This window comes from Erithacus rubecula (assembly GCF_903797595.1).
Source record: "Erithacus rubecula genome assembly, chromosome: 26".
NCBI classification, from domain to species: domain Eukaryota; kingdom Metazoa; phylum Chordata; class Aves; order Passeriformes; family Muscicapidae; genus Erithacus; species Erithacus rubecula.
In genome coordinates, this window is record NC_136678.1 from 221,473 (window position 1) to 243,034 (window position 21,562).

The window sequence follows — 21,562 nt, forward strand, 5'->3', positions numbered from 1 at the left end:
TACCTGAGAGGTCAAACAGCGAACACTGAGGAAGACCCAGAGTCTTCATTGGAAACAAGACCCTGAAAGGAGGAGAGACCCCCGATCACTGGTGACGCATGGCAACACAACACAGTGATGTGAATTTTGGGAATAGAAAGGAGGAGGAGCTTTCTAGAACATTCTGTATTAATATGCATTAGTAACCAGTATATAATTGAGATTTTGGCTTGGCTGATTGGGTACATGCAGGAGGGAGAATCCCTCCCCGTACCCCCCAGTCGGTTTTGCTTATGCATTATTCACCGAACCAAACCTCTATTATAATCAAATTGCTGCCACATTTTGTATTTACTCAAATTTATATAACTCATACATTTTAATTATATTCATTTATAGACAATGGCTATTATTAATAAATTACTGTTAAATTTAACTTTGTGGTTTGATTAATTGGACAAAATTGAACACATCCAATACCCATTTATAACAAGGTGATTTTGAAACCCTTCCCTTCCCTTCCCTTCCCTTCCCTTCCCTTCCCTTCCCTTCCCTTCCCTTCCCTTCCCTTCCCTTCCCTTCCCTTCCCTTCCCTTCCCTTCCCTTCCCTTCCCTTCCCTTCCCTTCCCTTCCCTTCCCTTCCCTTCCCTTCCCTTCCCTTCCCTTCCCTTCCCTTCCCTTCCCTTCCCTTCCCTTCCCTTCCCTTCCCTTCCCTTCCCTTCCCTTCCCTCACTGCAGCGTTAGAGAGTCTGATACTGCAAATCATGGAATCATTGAGGTTAGAAAATCCCTCCAGGATCATTGAGTCCAACCTGTGACCAATCCCCAACTTGTCAACCTAATTAATATAATATAATATAATATAATATAATATAATATAATATAATATAATATAATATAATATAATATAATATAATATAATATAATATAATATAATATAATATAATATAATATAATATAATATAATATAATATAATATAATATAATATAATATAATCACCTTTAGTATATGTATTTATACACTTGTATACACACACTTTCATGTCTATAGGTCCATGTATTTACATAGTCTCAGACACCCCTCTATCCTAATGTTACACCAATATATATGATTTGTGTTATTTTCACTCACCATTTTATGCACATACACACACACACTTTTACACTTTACAAATGCACACACTGCCAGGCACTCTTTCACTTCTCTATATAAATCTAGTAACACAGAATATATAACAGAATGTAGAGGATATTTTATATCTGTCATGTGTTACACAGTATATTATTTGTACTTTTATTTACTATTACATCCTACAGAGTCATGTTATTGCTTGTTGTTGGGTACTATACATGCTGCTATATTAGAACATTATCTGTAATTACATATTATATATGTACATATATCACAGCCTCACACAATCTCATTTTATGTAAACATATACATTTGTAGTCTGTGAAGGCTCAGATGTCTCTTTTCATAGCATCTACATAATGTAATACAAAAATATATTTACCTCATGTAATCTGTAATACAGATTATATAAAATTTAAGACCATAATAATGATACAATTTTATTGTCTGATTATGTAATTATTTATGACTTTTATTTCAATTTATTTTACCACAATTAATTATAATTATACAATTGTATCATTACATTAGATGATCTATTATAATTTTATATATTACATAATACACATTACATATAAATCTCACTGATAGCATACAATGCTTCTCACATTGCATTCACCCCACTTCCTCTGACACACCTGTCCTTGCATTACAACATTAGAACATTGTATTATAGACATCTATGTAACATCATATTATAGTAGACATTATCATATTTGCATATGCAAATTGAGGCCGCTGCCCCGCCCCGCCCGTTTCCGCCCGCACCGGAAGCGCCACGCCCGCGGTGCCGCTCGCGGCCGCCGGGTGGCGCCACTTCCCGGAAGTGGCATTCCGGAAGCGGTCGTTGCAGGGGCGGGCGGGCGGAAGTGACGCGCATGCAGAGCCGCGGCGGGGCCGCCCCGCCATGTCGCGGAGCCTTGAGCAACGGGCGCAGTTGTGAGTACGGGCGGGCCCGGGGATCCGGCTCGCAGGGACGCCCCGCCAGGTACGGTCCCGCCGCTCCCCGCCCTGCCGGGACCCGTGGGCGGAAACGGGAGGGCGGGGGCGGCGGGCCCGGCGGGGGGTGGCGGGGAGGGCGTGCTCTTATTCGTTCCCTTCCCTTCCATTCCTTTCTTACTCCTTTCTGTCTCTTTCCTTTCTTCCTTCCATTCCTTTCTTACTCCTTCCTTCCTTCCTTCCTTCCTTCCTTCCTTCCTTCCTTCCTTCCTTCCTTCCTTCCTTCCTTCCTTCCTTCCTTCCTTCCTTCCTTCCTTCCTTCCTTCCTTCCTCCCTTCCTCCCTTCCTCCCTTCCTCCCTTCCTCCCTTCCTCCCTTCCTCCTCCTTTGCTTTCCTCCTCCCTTTTTCCCGTTCCCAATCCGAGCAGAGCACTCTGTTATAGTTCCAGCCTCTCCCACGTGCAGTACCGTCTCCGGCTCGACGCTAGTTGTGTTTTGCTGTCAGAGGCTCTTGGTATTTGTTGTCACTGCGGAATTATTTCTGTTGGAAAAGCTCTTAAAGATTAATGAGTCCAACCATTCCCCGAGCACTGCCACATTCACCACTAACCCAAGTCCCCAAGTGCCACATCCACTCATTTTTTTTAACACTTCTGCAGATGGTGACTCTGCCTCTGGAAGCGTTTACCAGTCTTTGGCCACCATTTCCTGAAAGAATATTTTTCTAATACTCAACCTAAACCTCCCTTGGCACAGCTTGGCGCCGTTCCCTCTCGTCCTGTCCCTGTTCCCTGGGAGCAGAGCCCGACCCCCCCTGCTGTCCCCTCCTGTCAGAGAGCTGTGCAGAGCCCGAAGGTCCTGCCTGGGGCCCCTTTTCTCCAGGCTGAGCCCCTTCCCAGCTCCCCCAGCTGCTCCCGGGGCTCCAGCCCCTTCCCCAGCTCTGCTCTCTTCCCTGAACTCTCTGGGTTTCTCTCATTCTGGCCGAAGCACAGGGAGGTGCCTGTGCTGGGCCATCCTGGCTGCAGTGGTGCTGAGGGAATTCTCCAGGCTGCCAGCTCTCTGTGCTTCCCTTCCTGCTTTAGGCTGGAGCTCAGCAGGCCCACGGCTGCAGCCCTGCTTTGGCTCCTGGCCTTTCTGTCTCTCAGGAGTTCTCAGGGTGCTTTGTGTGTTCAGGGATGAGTTCTGGGTGGTTTCTGAATCCCGGGGCTGCCGTGGGATCCATGCTGGGTGTTTTTGATGGTCGCAGATTCTACCAGAGGTGTTGTGGCTGGAGGAGGATCCAGTCGTGGAGCAGGAGAGTTGTGTCCATAGTGGAGCACAGGGAGTGTTTCCTGGCAGTTTGCACATCCACAATTATCTGTGCTCCAGGGAATATTCCGCAGTGGATGAAAAGAGTTCCAGAAACAATCAAACAGAGAGTTGTTTCTCTGCTATTATCGAAAGCTTCTGGTTTAGGGTAAAACCTCAGGTCATTCGAGATGCCTTGAACTGAAATTCTGGTCAAGATTCCTCCAAATTCAACATCAATTTTTAAATTGCCTTTAGATGATGATAATGATAATAATGATGATTGTTGTATATTATCTAGATTATATGTTACTATATATTTATTTTTAGCATTACTATATGTTACTATAATTACTATATATTATCATATGTTACTATATATTTATTTTTATCATTACTATTACAATTTTCAGATAATCCATAGAACGAATGCAGCTGTATAAAATAAATATGTATCAACTACAATCAATTAATTTTACTTTGTCCCTGGGCACACATTTCCAATTGACAATAAATTATTAATTTGCCACTTCCTGGATCCAACTGAACCTATTGAAATAAATTCTCTTGGTCCTCTGGAGTGGCCCATACTCTCCTTGGTTATTTATTTGCATTTGTGAATGAAAGTTGTGCCTAAAGGAACAGCTGAGAGTGGAGGCAGTGGATAGAAAAGTACCTCATTGTTCCTTCTTAGGACTTTACAGTAAAATTGAGCCAGTCTGTCTCTTTGGTCTCCTTTGATGCATTTTTTAATGGCACAGTCAGGATTTCTGTGGGAATCATGGTGGTGTTGCACTGGATTTGGTGAATGAACTTATTTGGCAAAAATAAATATTCCTGTTTCTTGAAAAAAATCCAAGGGTGTTTTTGTTAATACAAGCATAAAGGACAGAAGGTGAATAAATACTTGGTATTTTGTGTTTTGTGCTGCTTACTGAGAGTAATGAACAGTGAGAGAAGTTTAGACAGTAAGACTGGTATGTCTGGTCAAGAAAACAGGAATTCTGGTGAACTGAAGGAAATGTAGATTATTCTTTTTATTTTTCTGTCTTGAAATAAGTAAGTAAAGAAATAAATCTTCCAGTTTCTTTCTGTTTTCTCTGCTTTCCTGCCTTCCTTAATGCCACATCCATAGGGAGATGTTGGTGTTGCCACACACAGATTCTTTACCAAAGTAAATCTCCTTTTTAGGTCCAGAAAATGTGATCTGGTTGGCAGATCTCTCTGTGAATGTCACAGAATTTTATTTGATTGTATTTACTGAATTTGATAATTTCTCTGGTGATGTTAAATAACATTTCTACCAGTCCATTTTTTTCAGCCTTTCATGAGCTTTGTTTTCCCTTAAGGTTTGCTCATGGATATGCCTCAGGCCTTTCTAAAGTATCATAACAACACAATTATTTCTGAGTGTTTGCATATGAAACTTGAGGAGGTTTATTCTTACGGGTTTGGGAAGTGAAGTAGGATGAAGAGGGGAAGAGAAAACTCTGCTTCAGTAACTATGGGAGAAACCCCAAGGACAACCTGACATGATACAGATTTCCTATTTTGCTTTGTTTTGGTTTTTTTTCTTTGTTTTAGGAAAAAAATGAACCTGTTCTTTATTCGAATTAATCTGACACCCTAAAAAGGGGATACTGAGGGAGTTTTTGTTATTCTGCTCAAGAGATTCTTAAAGATTCATTAATTCAAAGAAGCAGTGACTTTGAACACTGAAGCAAAACAACTTCTAACTCTCCTCTTCATCACTCAGAAATGTATGGAGATGGTGCTTTATTTTATTCTGGTAACATGAAACTTCCTTATGGTTATTTCATTGTATCACTTGGGAAAAGCTTCATGCTGTGAAACTGTTGCAATTGCACCTTTTCAACTTAAAGAGCTAAAAACATTTGCAGTGATCCTTTCTCTCCTCTGTTGTTTGAGTAAATCTGTGTGAATTCCACTTCTCAGTATCTCCTTGGACTTTTCCTTTTCTCTTGCCTATCCATTAGCTTTTTATCATTCTCCAAACATGTAAATACCTGATACTTGTTTATAGATAAAGAATGTTATTTCCCGGGCAATTACAATTTTGTGATATCTTTTTCTTTTTCATGCAGATAAAAAGCTACAGTTGCCTTCTGTAGTCATTAAAAGCAGAATAATATGAAATTCAGGCAAATGAGATTTTTTTACTGGTGCTTTTCTCCCAGTTTGCTTTTCAGTTCCTGTTTGTGGCACAGTCAAAACTAGTTTGTAAGTCTTGTCAAGCTGGAGGTGAATGGTGATTCCAGGTGGAATGAGGAGGTCAATGCTGGAAACTGGCAGAGGAAAATATTGATACAAAGATATCTTCAGCTCATCTCTCCCTCTCTTTCTTGCTTCCTCTTCTTCTGATCCGCTCCCCCTCCTCTTGCCCAAAAGTTAGAAGTGTCCCTTTGCTTTGACAGGTGGAGGAACAAGCCTCTTCGGAGGTTTCTTCTGCCCCTTAGTGTCAATTTGCAGCCCTAGTTAGTTGGGGTGCAGGTAAGTGCCTGTTTGTCTGTTCCACATTTGTGGGACTTGCTGAAAAATTCCTTCTGAATTTGCCTTTACTTTTTATATAGAAACAAAATTGAGGCTGTAGATCATGGAGTTATGAAAGAAGTGTTGAGAGATTCAACGCACAGAGCAGACAAAGTGTTGTCCAGGAGCTGCTGCTGTTCCTCATTTGCATTGTCAGTAGTGCTGGGAGGTTTAAAGAGCTCCAAAAGTCTTATTTCTCTGCTTTAATTATGTTCAAACACACAAATATTTCTGCTTCCTCTTCATTGAAGCAAAACTGTGTTCTGTCAGATTGTTGCCTGTCAGTGCTAGTTCATCTCAACTCTCGTTTTTTATTACAAAGCCTCCAATTCCATTTTGTTGCTAAGCCCTCCAGTCACAGCTTCCCTTAGGAACCATGTGATATATTGCCCGTATTTTAATTTTCAGTACTTTAAAAACAAAAGTACTGCAGAATTTCCTGCCCACTGCATCGATAGCTCATGTAAAAATCTCAGTTTTCACACATTGTGACCAGAAATGAGGCATTGTACCAAAATACTAGATGTAGGAGTTAATTCCAAGGTGACAGCAAGGAAAGCTCTGTGTGCCTGATGCTTTAGTGTGTTGGGCAGACAGTAGTGGGGTGTTTGTGTCTGTCCCCAGGGGAGTGGGATCCCCAGCAGCAGCTGCCCGACTTTGGGAGGGAAGAGCATTCCTGTGACTTCCCACTTGATGGGAAAAGGCAAAGGTTGGCTGAGTCCTGAGCAGACACAGTGGTGGGATGCTCTCCCAGGACTGAGCTCTCCCAGGCACTGCTCCAAGCTGAGTCAGAAGCTTGAAGAGAAAAAATGTTGGTTTCAAAACTGACAGAAAGCAGAACACAGCACTGATGTGATTGGGATGGCACTGGGAGCTACTCCATGTCTGTATTCCCAAGGCATTTATTGGTGTACGAAGTCGATGGGGTGGAGCTGGTGCTCTTGGTGACTCCAGGTGGAGTTGGCAGCTCTGCCTTTTAATTGCTCTGGTTCTGTGTCAGGAAACAACTTCCAGTGATTTGGTCTCTTCTTTTCAGTGAGGGCAGCTCTGTTTGTCCACACATGTCTCTGCTGTGCTTTGGGTAGTAGATTGTTCTGCTCAAGAGTCCAGGAGTTGTGGCAGAAGAGCCTGCTTGTGCAAACTCCCCTGAAGCGGGAAAGGTTCTTTGTCTTGCCATGGACTCAAAAAAATCTTGGCATTTGGAGCAGTCACAACTAACTTATGTTTTGACAAGATCTGTCTGTCTCTTGGCAAGTTCTTACCTTTACCTGCAAGAAATCTCTGTTTTCTCTCCAGATGTCCCTGGTGCTCTTTCCATATGTTCCTCATTGGTTTTGAAGCTTTTTCCTTCCCAGACTTAAACTTCTGTTCTCAAAAATGTTCATAGCCCAGTAGCCTTTGAGGGTTTTCCATCTCTTTGAGGATGAACCACCTCTGTATCTGCCTCCAGAATGCTGGGCAGATGTGATGGAGACACAGGAGCCACCTGTTCCACAAGATAAATGCATTCTGCTTCTAAATTCCTTTGTTATGTCTGAATTTCTCCTTCCATCTTGCCATGCAACTACTCTCCCTGTATTTTCCTGAAGTGCTCTTGAAATTCATAGTTCATAGCAGTCAGGAAGGATATAAATGGTAACAGGGAGGTGGGAAAGGGAAAAATAAGGCTTCTCTGGGAAATCGTGAGGTAGTGGTTTCATTTTCATAATGAAAGGCCCCATAAGGGGAAGAATAATGTTAGATGTTTCCTGGGGTCTTTTAACTTATTTTTAATCTGAAAAATATGCCATTTCTTGCTACTCTGGGGTCTAGAAGTTGGGCACTATTTTCAGACAGTCTGAGGTAGTCTGAAATGGAAACTGAGGTAGGTCAGTAGGAAGCTCCTGAAGATTAGCTCAGGCATTTTCCAGGAGTTCATCTGCTTCAGCCCCAGGTGTAGAGTTCACTGATGCTCATGAATTAAAGTACCTATGCTTACTCACTTACACTGCCTTTCATTTTTCTCTCTTTTCCCTTTTCTTTGTTAAGCATTACAGGCTGTATGTACCGAGTCATTCAGACAACGGGACCAGATGGAAAAAACCTTCTGAAATTGCTTCCCATTTCTAAAACTTCTGGAAGCTTTGTGCCAATAGCTCAGTCTCCAGCCATGCCAAATAATTCTAACGCGAATATTTCTAGCCCAGTCCATCTTACTTTTAAGACACAGCTTGGCAATACTACTGCACCTTCATCTGTTAAGATACCTATATTTCAGCCTCCTAACCCTGGAAGGATTATTCTTACAAGGACATTAGACAAGCAGGAAAGTGCTAGGGCAGGTTCTGAAAAGGAAAGCTTGATTCCAAGTGCAGCTGCCAGTGCCCAGAGCAGCTGCACGCCCACGGATGGAGTGTCCTTGCAGAACATTGGCATCATGAGCTCCTCTCACCAGAGCAGCACAACCTATATGGTGGTGAACACCAAACCCCTCCCAGTGACTGTCAAGTCTCCAGTGCTGCCCTCTGGACACCACCTCCAGATTCCAGCTGATGCAGAAGTGAAATCTGTCCCAGCGTCTCTTTTGCCACCTGCAATACAGCAAAAAATCCTGGCAGCTGCAGCCACCAATGCGCCTGGAGGAGCCGACAGTACAAAAACGCCGATGGTGATTTACGTGTCACCTGTGAACACAGTGAAAACCCCCCAAGTCCTGCCCAAGCACTTGCAGAGCTTTTGCCCCAAACCTGCCACAGAAGTTTCAAAGACACTGATTGTGACAGCTGCCCAAAAGGAGTCAGGTTCTTCTCCCGAGCCAGTCACATCTGAGGGGCAGCAAACTCCCATGAAATGGATTGTGCAAGAAACTGCCCCACTCTCAGCAGCTTGTCTTATCCCTGTAAAATCTTCAAATAATGTGGCATCCAAGATCTTGAAAACTTTATCAGACACAAAGAATGTAGAAGTTAATTCTGCAAATATTTTGCCACTCTGCTCTAATGGTCCTGGTGGAAACCAAACCAAAATCACACCATTAAAAGAAAATGCTCTGGTCATGTACAATGGGAAAATCTATTTATTGACCAAAAGAGGCTCTGATGTTCTGTCAGCCCAGGCTGAAAAACAAACATCTTCCTCTTCTGATGGTTTACTGAAAAAGGAGACAACCAAGCAAATTGATTCTACCAAAGTCAATAAAATAACCAGTAAAGTGGTGAATCTGGTGTTGTCAAAAAGCAAAGGAGTGGTGCTGTCTCAGAAAGACCCAAAACCATGTACAGTCTCCAATAATTCTTCACCGATTGCCTTAAGAAATGACTTAAAATCCACACCTGCAGCTCCGCTGGTATCAGATGCTTATCAGCAGGATCCCACTGTAATCCAGAGACAGAGTTTGCCCTTCACCAAGAGTGTTTCTTGCAGTGGAGTGATCTCAGTTCCAGCAGTAGGGATGCAGGAAAGTGTGTGGCAAAATGGCAAAGACATGAGTCATTCCCCAAAAGCAGCAGGGGCTGTGTTACCTCAGGCTAAGCAGGAATGTGCTGTCAGTGAAGACGGGCCAAAGGTAATAAATCATAAATGTGCCACCTCAGTGTCTGCTCAGTGGTTCTGTGGTCCTGGTTTTAGGTGGCTCTTCATAAGTTTGCACATTTTTGTAACTAGATATCCTGGAAATGCTGCTCTGAGGTTGGTTCTAACCAATAAATGGCCTTTTTCCCAATAATTTTGCACTGTGCAAGTGAGAAATGCATAGAAAAGAAAGGGGCGGAGGAAAGGTGCCTTTGATTTCCTCCCAGGATAAATGGTCAGTGATAACTGAACTCCAGGGAGGCTGTTCATGGTTTGGGCTCCTAGATGTTGATGCCACATGCTCACAGCACAGCCTTAGGACTGTAGGGTTGATGTAGGGTAGAGAAGAACAAGTTTGTGGCTTCACAAGAGGAAGACAAGTTGGAAAAGCAGAGTCTGTCCTCCAGAGACAGCTCTGCTGTGGCACTGTTGGCTCCAGGCTCTGCTTGCTCTGATGGCCATGGGCAGGAGCTGTGTTTCCTTCCTCCCCTGCCCTAGTGGGGAGGGTCCATCTCCTTCACTCCTGGGTCTACATCAGGCAGAAGGAACTCTTGAGTTCCTTAATAGCTGCATTGACATATTCTTGTAAGATCATAATGTTGAAAATATGTTAAAAGTTGTAAGCCTTCAATCCCCAAACTCCCCATGCCGGATTGGGAGTCATGTTTTTAGTAGCTCCAGAGGCCAGGATGAATTTGTCTCTGAAGAAAAAAATAATTCTGAAATTAGTTTGTGTTGTCCAGGCAGAACAGAAATGTCAGCTGGGTATATTTTTGCAAATTTTAGACATTTAATTGTTGCAACAGACTGTAAGACCTAGTTTTTTGATTGTTTGTCATGTGAAAAATGGTTGAGTACCATTTATTTTCTTCAGTGCTGTGTGATGCTGAGTGTAAGCATTTGCATTTGCTTTAGCCTTGGTGAGAAATAGCTCAGCAAATTTGGTGTTCTTGTCCCTAAACTTGCAAACCCCTGGATTGCAGAGTAACGACACTACCTGCTCTTTGCTCCTCTTCCTTTGGTATTTTGAAGGGGTAGAACAAGTGATTCTTTTGTTGCTTCTTTTATTTCTGTGGGTGCTGGTTGGCTGGGACATTTTCTGGATGTTCCACAATGTACTTGGAATGTTAAATAACAAGGGTTAGACCTACGATAATTTACATATAATTTATCAAAGTTGGCTTGTCTGTGTTAAATGTTACCTGTGTTAAATGTAGCTCTTGAAGAATGGCAGACAAAATAAATGTCTTTCTAGTACCTATTTTTTGTATATTAATATATTTTATCTATATATCTACATATATATATAGAAAGAGAGAAAGTGAGAGAGTGATTGATGGCTCTCTCACTGTTTCTGTATTTCAGATCCAATGTGAAAAGATGGATTCACCGGGAAAGGTTATTCAAATCAAACACCAAGAGCACCCACACTGGAGACAATACTTGGAATTAAGGAAAAAATTTGGTCTCTTTAAGGAAGAGAAAGTTTACCTTATGAGAATACCATTAAGGGCCTTCTGTGAGAACCCAGAAGAAAGGGTTTGTTCCAGTAACAGCTTGGAGAGGAAAAATGATTCTTGCAGTTCATCCTCATTGGATGTGGAAATAAGGAGTCATCATCAGGAATGTGTAAAAGAGCAAAAGGTATCTGGGATTTCTCAGTGCTAAACACACTCAGAAAGCAGTGTATGTTTAGTCAGTACAAAACTGGGCATGTTTGGAGCCTCCTACCTCTAGATTCACCAGGAGACTCAGGAGTTGTTGGGATCTCTGTGAAAATTGTTCCTAGAATTTGTTTAAGATTTCTGTATGACTTCAGCACCCTCTAGGAATTTTTATCCGTGTTTTTGGGTTCTACTGGAGGAAATTTGAAACAACAAATGCTTATGAGAAGACTGTCCCTACTGTCCCTACTACTGTGGTGATGGTCCTTGTTGGAATAGGGGCCAGACCTCCTCAGGATCCTGATTTATATTTAAGCCTCTGCAGATGGTTATGTTTGTCTAGCAGTGCAGTGGGTACAGGCAGAGGAATGGGTTTGTTAAAAGAAATTTACTAATGGATCTGTCCAATCTTTAGAATTACAAATAATATAAACGTACAAATATAAACTTTGTCATTGGTTGGGTACTTCTGGAAGCGAGAACTTCCATGTTAATGTATGAAAAGGATTTTTTCCATCCAAGTATTTCTGTTTGGCTATATTTTCTTCTGTGTGATTCTACTCAACTCAATCAAAGACTTTCTCAGGTTTTACTAATTTTGTGCTAATAATTGAGCAGATCCATGGCCGCTCTTAACATTAACATTAACAAACATTAACATTAACCCATCCCTTAGAAGTGTCCAACACCAGGTTGGATGGAGATTGGAGCAACCAGGTCTCATTGGATGGTGTCCTTGCCCATGGCAGGGGGTGGAATGGAAAGGGATTCAAGGTCTGTTCCAACTCAAACCAGGGTGTGATTCTCTGATTCAAGTAATAAAACATCTGGGAAGAATTTAGTCTAATAATGGACATTGCTTCTCAGAGTGAGGTTTTGGAAATGTAGACATGAAGAATTCTTCTACACTGAACTTTCCCACCAAATTAGAAAGTTTTTGTCTTGCAGTACTGTTAACTTAAACAGCCACAGGAGATGATGGACGTGCCCAGGAAAGGCAGACATGCAGTGTTGACTAAGGAAGGAACTCAGTGTTCTGGAGTTGTTAACTGAGAATCTTTGCTGAAATATCATCAAGTGCAGAAATATGTTTGTTCCTTTGCTGAAAGGAACTTCTTCCAGGAAGTAATTTTTAAAAGCTTGCAGCAAATAACTCATTATTTATGCTTAGAGAACTTGGTGTTATAATGTAGCTGATGCCAAGTTTAACAGAAGTGAATTTTGTCTGTTTCTACTGTGCAGATAATTGTGGATCTGGAAGAGGATTTGATTAGGAAAAGGAAAATAAAATCCTCACCTTTGTTGGACAGTGGCAAGAGGAGGAGAACTTCAATCAAACCAGCCACAAGTCCCAGTTTAGAAACCACCAGCTCGACTTCCAGTGCACTTACCATTGCACCTGCAGCAGCCTCACCACAGCCAAGTGTTCCCAGTGGCTCTGTTGGAGTGTCCCAAGGGAGGGACTCGGAGCAGGACATACTGCCCCGGTACAGTGACACTACCCACCCAGGGATTTCACTTTTAGTGACTTCTGAAGAGGATACTTCAGTTCTGGAAGGTTCTTTCCGAGATGATGCTTTCCCTGTGGCTCCCCCGGACCTGGATGAGACGATAAGGGATGAAAAAATCAAGCGCCTGAAGCAGCTGCTGCGAGAGCGGGAGGCAGCGCTGGAGGAAATGCGCTGGGAAATGCAGCAGAGCTGAGACACCTGCCCTGGGGATCACCCTCGTGCATCACCTCTTCTGTGACTTCAAGAGGAAATCCCTTGCTTAAATTAATATTTCTGGTAGATAGAAGAACTAGATAAAATTTAAGTACGTGTGTATTTAGAGAACTGTAGGTTTTTGTTAAATCCAGAAATGACAGATTCGGACCATCGGGACATGATCCAAGAGCACAGACAAAGGGCATTTTTACCAGCATATTCCCCATATTTTGAATCAAGGGGGTTCTGTATTAGTCTTAGGAAATAAACTTTCCCCTTTCAAATTCCATGGCTTGGCTCTTACAACCCCAATGCAAACTGCAAACCCTAGTTGTAGATACTTCTTTGTTTTTCTCATGTGCATGAGAACTTTGATGAATTCCTGAGAACTGTCAATTTTCAGAAGAGGTCAACAGTCAGTGGTTAATAAATGCTATTTAAAGGATCTGAAAATTAGACTTTGGACAGTAACAATGCAGATATTTATACAAAACTTCTTGCAGATGTGAGGACAGAGGCAGGAGGAGCCCTGTGACAGTTGTGTGGATTCATGGCTCTTCCTGTCATTATTGTGAGCCTTTATAAGGCCATGGCCAGCTGTGCAATGTGGAAATTCTGTTGTGAGGTTGTTTTGGTAGTGTGGGATGTATTTTTTTTAAACAGAATTCTATTAATAACAATTTCTTGAAGCTAAAAGACTTCTTTATCCCTGGATGGTATCTTTAACAATCCTCAATGAGTGTCTTATAATTTGTTGTTGTTTAAATGTGTCTCTTGCCACCTTCAGTTGTACCTTAGCTCACCTTATAGGAGGGGATGTGCCCTCAGACTTACATCCTAATTTTTATGGAACTTTGTGTGTATTTTCCCATCATGCTCTGTTGTGTGTGTAGGGATGTCTTTCCTTGTCCTCTGTTGTCTATGTCTTTGATCCTTGCAGGTTCCTTCTGCAGTTTTCAGTTTCCCTTCCACCAGTTAATAACTTTTTTTGACAGCGGAGTTTGTCATTGTTTTGTTCTTGTCTATTTATGTCTATGTTAAACTTCACCAATCCCAGCAGAGCTCTGCTGCAGATTTGTTTTCATGAGAGGCTGTTTTTTTCTGTCCTTGCCTTTTTTTTTTATTCTTATCTTGTTTAATTTGTTTAAGCAGATTTTCGTCTGTAGGGTTTTCATTTATTATCCCATGGATGCCCAGTTTATCTGTAGGGTTTTGGTGGAAGATGGATGTTTCTTGAAGAGCTTAGTCCCATATTCCTTATTTATATAAGTTTTGACAGTGGAAAAAATTCCAGTGGATTGGAGAGGCAGGAGAGGTTTTTACAAGGGAAGAAAGAGGAAGCTCCTGCTCTGGAGAATGACAGAATCAGAGAAGGGTTTGGGGTGGTTTGGGGTAAGGCACCTTAAAGCTTATCACATTCTACCCCCTGCCACGGGCAGGGACACCTTCCACTATCCCAGGTAGCTCCAAGCCCCATCCAGCCTGGCCTTCGACACTTTCAGGAATGGGGAGAGCTTGAGCTAGACCAAAGTAATGGACCAAATTCACTGTGGTGGCTGAGGAGGAAAGATGAATAAAGAAAATAAACTGTAGTGATTGAGATAACTTGGTAGGATGGAAGTGTGGCGGAACAAGGAAGTCAGGGTGGTACTGTGGTATCCATGGGCTCACTGAGTATGGGATGGGTGTTTTGGGAATGAATGGACTGAATTGGCCAACTCCCAGACATGCACATGCTCCACTTGCACTTCTCCTGTGGGATGAGGGAAAATGGAAGAATGGAATTGTGGGTGGGGATAAAGGCAGTTTAACATGTCAAGCAAAAACTGCTTGCATAAAAAATAAAAGGAGGGATTCAGTCACCACATCCTATCAGCAGGCAGAAGATTGGCTGTGTCTGGGGTCTCGTGTGTGCAGTATTCACAAGGAAGACAAATACTGTGACCAGAAATGTGTTTCCATTCTCCTGCTTTCATAAAGTTTTTATTTGCTGAGCATGGCCTCCTGTGGTGTGGAATATCCCTTTCATCAGTCTAGGAAGACTGTCCAGGCTCTGTCTGCTCCCAGTTTCTTGTCCATCCCCAAATTCCTGTCCATCCAAAGCCTGCTAGGGGCTGCACAGTCAGAGAAGGAGAAAACCTAGATGTCGTGGAAGCTCTCCTCAAAACACAGGTGTGTGATCAGCAGTCTCCTCAAAATCCCAAGCACAGCACAGTGTGACTACTGTGAAGGACATTGACTATCCCACCTGAAAGGATGAAGTGGGAATTGGGAAGGAGATGGAGGAAGAAGCCTTGTGTCATGTCTGGTGCTGCAGTCACCTGGTAGATACTCTTCCAACAGGCTCTGCTCACTTACTGTCCTCTAAAAAATGTCTTTCCTCTATTTTCCAATGATCTCCAAAGAAATTAATGAAGCTGAGTTCTCTTACCCTCTTATTTCACTTGAGCATTCCAGCATTGACATTCTGCAGTGCACCATCTTCTATCTCCCAGAACCTCTGTTACCCTAACAAAGTAGTCCATTTACCTGAGTTTTTCATAGAGACGATAAAATACTCAGAGTTGGGAGAAGAATCCTCACTGCAAAATTTTGAAGACGTAACCAGGATTTGGTGGAAGAGAGTGAATGGGCTATGTCCAATATAGTGATGGAAAACACTGTTTCAAAACAACAGTGAAACCAAGTATGGGAGAGAGAGAGATTTCCTTGGAACAACATCAATGCAAGGTTGGAGGGATCACTGAGAACCAAGAGAAGCCTCTTGATGTGCTGATGGGGGAAAGTTGTGCCAAGAGGAGCAAAGGGGCTTCTGACAGCCAAGGAACTTGAGGCTGTTGGAGCTGCTCCTCATCCAGACTCAACATCTGCAGCATGGGTTAGATTTTGCTGCCCTGTTCATCCTTGGACTCCTGCGATTTATGAAGAGTCTGTAACAAGAACTAGAGTTCTGGGAATGCTCGCTGTCACCACAGGAGTGAAGGTGACTGGTGGCCATCCCTGAGTGCAGCCCAGGCTGTCAGGATGGTGTTACACACTGAGATTGCTGTGCTAAGTACACACAAAATCCATGGATTTAGGATATGAGTTACAAATTACTTCAAGCAAATTCCTGGGAAGAATCAGTGGAAGACCTTTTAGGAATTTCAGCATCCAAAGAGCAGAAGTGGACAGAATTAATCCTGGACAGAACAGAGCAGGAAGCAAAGATGGTGCTGGGCACATTGCCAACATTAGCCAAAACTGGCACCTTGAAGTCTGGCCAGGACTGTCCCTGTGCTTGTCTCCTGTATTGGAGACCCACCACAGCCCCAGAACTTCTATGTGAGGCACAAACCTTCATAGAATTCTATCCAGACATAGAATCATTGGATAATTTAGATTGGAAAACACCTTCAAGATCATCAAGTCCGACCATAACCCTGGGGTAGCTGAGCCTGGCACTGACCCAGATCTGGGCATTGCCAGATGCAGCCCAGGAAGCCACTGGGGGTGGCTTTTAGGGGGCTGTACCAGGAACACCCATCAGATGAAGCTCTGGACAGACAATAGCAGTGTCCTGTTCACAACACAGCAGAGCATTATTGATCCAGGAGGTTCTGGAATGTGTTGAGGGTAAACTCCAAGTGGGAGGAGCCAGCAAGGACAGGAGCTATGCTGGACCTTGCGCCCACCAGCAAGGAGGACCTGGTGGGAAATGAGAAGCAGCCTTGAACATGGAATAGTAGATTCAGGACCCTCAGGGCAACAAGGAGGGCACAGTGAGCCCTCAGATTCAGGATGCCTCTTCAGGGATCTGCCCTGGAGGGAAGAGGGGCCCAGGAGAGCTGGTTGATATTCAAGGATTGCCTGCAAGCTCAGTAGTTACGCATCCCAAGCACAAGGAAATTGGACACAAACTCCAGAAGGCCTGTGAGGGTGAACAAGGAGCTGCTGGACAAACTCAAAGAGTGTGGAAGCAAGGACAGGCAGCCTGGGAGTAATACAGAGGGATTATCTGAGCAGCCAGGGACTGGGTTAGGAAACCTGAAGCTCTGGTAGAGTTAAATCTGGCCAGGGACATCAAGGGCAACAGAAAAGCTTCTACAGGTAAGTTGGTGATAAAAGGAAGACTGTGGGCCCTCTCCAGAAGGAAACAGGACAGCTACTTACCCAGGACATGGAGAAGGCTGAGGTTCTCAGTGTTTGTGCCTCAGTCTTCACTGGGAAGTGACCCAGTCACACCACCAGAGTCACAGTGCAAAGGCAGGGACTGGGAGAAGGAAGAACCATCCATAGTAGGAGAATCACAGAATCCCAGAACCTTTAAGGCTGGAAAACCCATCCGAGGTCATTAAGTCAAACCTGTGTCATTGAGTCCAGCCTGTGACCAATGAGTGATCTTGTCATTCAGCCCTGAGCACTGAGTGCCACGTCCAGGCTCTCCTTGGGCACCTCCAGAGATGGTGGCTGCATCATGTCCCTGGGAAGCCCCTTCCAATGCCTGACCACTCCTTCCAGGAAGAAATTCCTCCTGATGTCCAACCTGAAACTTTCCTGGTACAGCTTGATGGACCTCTTGTACGTTTCCTCTTGTCCTGTCCTTGTTCCCTGGGAGCAGGGCCCCACTCCTCTGGGCTGACCCCTCCTGTCAGGGAGTTGTGGACAGGTAGAGAGTTCCCCCTGAGCCTCCTTTACTCCAGGCTGGGCTGTCCAGTTCTCTCATCCATTCCTAATAGGACTTAGGCTCCATGCCCTTCACCAGCTCTGTTCCTTTCTCTGGACTTGATAAAATTCAGGAATGTTTAAGGAATATGAAGGTGCACAGATCTGGGACTTGATGAGATGCATCCGTAGATTCTGGGGGAACTGGCAGAGGAAATTCCTAAGCCACTCTCCATCATATTCGAGAAGTTGTGGCAGTTCAGTGGTTTCCCATGGGAAATTTGGCCCCATTTTCCCAAAGAGAAATAAGGCAGAGGCAGTGCAAATCAGTCACACTGGTGTCCAGCAAGATCATGGAGAAGATCCTTCTGGAAATTATGCTAAGACACATGGAAAATAAAAGGTGATTGGTGACAACCAACATGACTTCTCTAAAGACAAATTGCACCTGACAAATTTGGTGGCCTTGTTTGACAAGGTGACAGTGCTGGTAGATGAGGGCAGAGTGACTGACATCATCTACCTGGACTAGGCAAAGCATTTGACGCTGTCCTGCAGGACAGCCTTGTCTCAAAACTGGAGAGAAATGATCTAATGGGTGGAACACTCACTGGATAAGGAATTGGCTGGATGGTGACACTCAAAGGGCTGTGGTCTGCAGCTGTAGACAAGTTTGTCCAAGTGGAGCCCAGTGACAAGTGGTGCCCCCAGGGCTTAGTGTTGGGACCAGTGCTGTCTTTGTCAGTGACATGGACAAGAGAGATATGGTTATAGACAGTGAGATGTGTGGTGGGGTCACATGCTGAAGGGAAGGGATGGGGCCTGGATGGACTGGAAAGGTGGAATTGTGTGAACCTCATGAAGTTCAACATGGCCAAGGACAAGATCCTGCCCTCGGGTTGGCACAACTCCAGGCTGGGGGATGAATGGAGCAGCCCTGAAGAGAAGGATCTGGGAGTGTTGGTGGATGGGAAGCTCAACAGGAGTGACTCCATCAGTGATGAGGGAAGGCTGACAGATGTAATTTATCTGGATTTCTATAATCACCTGATGATTTCCCCCAGTATGCTAAACTACATCGGAGAAACGGATTTAACAAGTGGACTGTCAGGTTGGATGGTCACATCCAGGCAGTTGTGGTCAATGGCTCAGAGGACATCAGTGACCAGTGGTGTCCCTCACAGGTCCGTACTGGGATCAGTAGTGTCCTCAGGGGTCTGTACTGGAACCAGCGTTATTTAATATCTTCATTAATGACAAATGAAGGGACCTAGGGCATCCTGAGCAGCTTTGCAATTGACACTGAGCTGGGGGGGCAGGGACACCTCTGAGTCATTGAGAGGGACCTGGACAAGCTCAGAAATGACCCATGGGAAACTCGAGGTTTAACAAGGCCAAGTTCCAGGTGCTGCACTTGGGTTGCGGTGACTGAGGATGGATCCAGGCTGGGAATGAGCAGATGGAGAAACCTTGGGAGAATGACTTGGGGGTGTCAGTGGGTGAGACCCAGCTGGACATGCCTCAGCCCAGAAACTCCCCAAGCCCTTCACTGACCCCCCAGTGTTGGGCAGCAGGGGAGGGTTAGGGTTAGGGTTCTGCCCCTCTGCCCTACTCAGGTGAGACCCCACCTGCAGAGCTGCCTCCAGCCCTAGGGGCCAACAGCAGGAGAAAGATGTTGAGCTGCTGGAACAGGAGGCCGTGGAGATGCTTTGAGGGATGGAACTGGGGGTGTTCACCAGAGAACGTGAAGAAAAGGCTTCAGGGCAAACCTTAGAGACCCATCCAGTGCTAAAAGGGCTCCAGGAGAGCTGGAGAAGGAATTGGGACAAGGGATGGATTCACAGGACAAGGGAGAATGGCTTCTCACTGCCAGAGGGCAGGGTTAGATGGGATACTGGGAAGGAATTCTTCCCTGCGAGGGTGGTGAGGCCCTAGCACAGGGTGCCCAGAGAAGCTGTGGCTGCCCCATGCCTGGAAGTGTCCAAGGCCAGGCTGGATGAGGCTTGGAGCAACCTGGGCTGGTGAAAGGTTTTCCTGCCCATGACAGGGATGGAACGAGATGATCTTTAATGTCCCTTCCCACCCAAACCATCTTGGGATTCTGTGAATCGAGGTCTGAGGACTGTCCACAGAATAAATCCTGGGGCAGAGCTGAACCACGGCCACCCAGAACAGCTCAAGCCAGGGCTGGATGCTCAAGCTTGGGTTCATGTGGAGCTCGTGGGCCATGAGTGTGTGAGGAGGTCCCAGAGAAATTCCTGCTCTCTGGGGCAGGAATTGCTTCTGGGAGCAGCAGTTGGATGTCTGTTGTCAGTATCAACCTCTCTGTGTTTCACAGGGATCCACAGAGAAAGTGATGAAGGGGAGTTGAGGAAAGCCCTGGGCGCAGGCAGATGCCTTCTAGAGCCTCCTTGAAAGCTACATGAATGAATCAACTGGGGTGTTTTTTTCCTCCTCCTATCATGTCAGACAAAGAGCTCTCTCCCTCCTTCTCCACAGGGATCCCATCACTGTTGGGACCATCTCTTGCTTAAATAATTTGTCTAATGAGCCTTGAGGGAGGCAAAAGATTCTCTCAGCTGAGGCATCACATTTTCTACATTGGAGCAGTTAATCAGGAACTGGGGTTTACTACTCCCTACTTAGGAAGTGTGTGGCCAGGATGTGCAGCTCTCCAAGGCAGCTGGGATCCCTAAGGATTCATCAACAGGTAAAATACAATACTTGGGAAACCCTCCCAGGTCATGGAGCCCAGGGTTCTTTGTGACTCCATGTGAATCACATCCATCTGTCCTCTTACCCCACTGCTCTCAGCAGTATGGCATCTTTTGGCCCCAAATGTTGTTTCCACCCTGTGGATTGTTGTTCCTTGTGGATTGTCTGAACTCTGGCTGAACCACGCTGGAAACACAGTAACAGGGATGGAGACATTTCATTTAAATCTGGGAGAAAGAAGCTACTCAGGGAGCTGCTGGGGTTTCCAGGAGACTTCCGACTTAGATTCATTCCTCTCCTGGTACTTTGCCTGCTCCTCTGGGAAGATACCAGCATAAGGGATTCTGGTGTGGGAGGAAATGGGCTGGAGCTCATGTACAAGCCTTGAGAAGTAACTTGGGAAGGAAGCTGAGCTATTCTTGCCAAGCAGGGCTCAGAGGCAGCTGTGGAGCTACTTGGTAGGCCTGTGTGCAATCAAATATCCCGTTAATCTGCTGTATATTGGTAGAATTTGAGATACTTGTTTTTTAGGCTTCTGGCTTGGTGTGGGCATGACTATGGAGTGTGAGAGATTGTCCCTGTGGATTGACCCTAGAACCAGCTGGTGTTCTGGCACTTGCAGGCTTGTGGAGCTCAGCCTCTCAAGCACACAGACACTACACAGGGCTGGGATATAGGCTGTCGGCACTCTGGGAGCTGCTGGAAGCAGCTGGAGGAAGGAGCAGCTGGCTTAGGGTGGAGGCTCTCAGGGAGCACCAGGGGTGTTGAGGACATGAGAACAGGAGTTGCACTCTGGGGTGTTTAAGGGACAGCTCTTGGCACAGATGGAACAGGACATGGGCTACCTTGTCCAACTCTTCCACCTGTGCGACAGGGACGCTTGGCATGAGAATTCCTGGGTCAGCCTGCTCATCAGCTCCAACAACTGCCAGAGAAAGGGAGGGAGGGAAGGTCAGGTCAGACGGGCTGGAAGCAGCTGCTCTAGTGGAAGGTGTCCTTGCCCATGGCAGGGGGTGGAATGGGATGAGCTTTAAGGTCCCTTCCGAGCCAAACCCTCCTGGGATTCCATGGCTGTGTGGTTCCAGTTGCTCCCTGTGACACCTCTCCAGAGCCAGCAGAAGATTGCCCTTCCAGCAGGAGGGAGCTGCTCAGCTGTCTCTTGACCTCCAGAGAGGCTGTGATGTGAAGAGTGTTTTCCCTATGAGTTGCTCAAAGAATGGGATGGCTTTGGGATCCATCTCATCTAGTCCAAAGTGCAGGGTATGGATTAGCTCCCTGAGCCCAAGGGGAGCAGAGGTGAGGCTGGAGGTTCCACCATCCAAAAGGATTTGGCCTAGGAACACTCAAGAGAGAAGGGTGAGGGAGGTAAAAATGGGTGTGGAGGAAGAGATGAGACAC

The 21,562-nt window shown here is 44.9% G+C and overlaps 1 protein-coding gene across 2 annotated transcripts; it reads left to right on the forward strand.

The window, feature by feature from the left end:
- Nucleotides 1-1,933: 1,933 nt before the first annotated feature.
- LRIF1 (ligand dependent nuclear receptor interacting factor 1) lies at nt 1,934-13,889 on the forward strand. Of its 2 annotated transcripts, XM_079327334.1 has the most exons (5): nt 1,969-2,099; nt 5,772-5,847; nt 7,915-9,430; nt 10,801-11,079; nt 12,342-13,889. In XM_079327334.1, exons 3-5 carry the CDS (start codon nt 7,928-7,930, stop codon nt 12,801-12,803), a joined length of 2,244 nt encoding a protein of 747 aa, XP_079183460.1. In that variant the 5' UTR covers nt 1,969-2,099; nt 5,772-5,847; nt 7,915-7,927; the 3' UTR covers nt 12,804-13,889. The 2 variants fall into 2 exon arrangements, with proteins under 2 accessions (XP_079183459.1, XP_079183460.1); XM_079327333.1 differs by lacking the exon at nt 5,772-5,847 and having other exon boundaries at nt 1,934-2,099.
- The last annotated feature ends 7,673 nt before the right edge of the window (nt 13,890-21,562 follow it).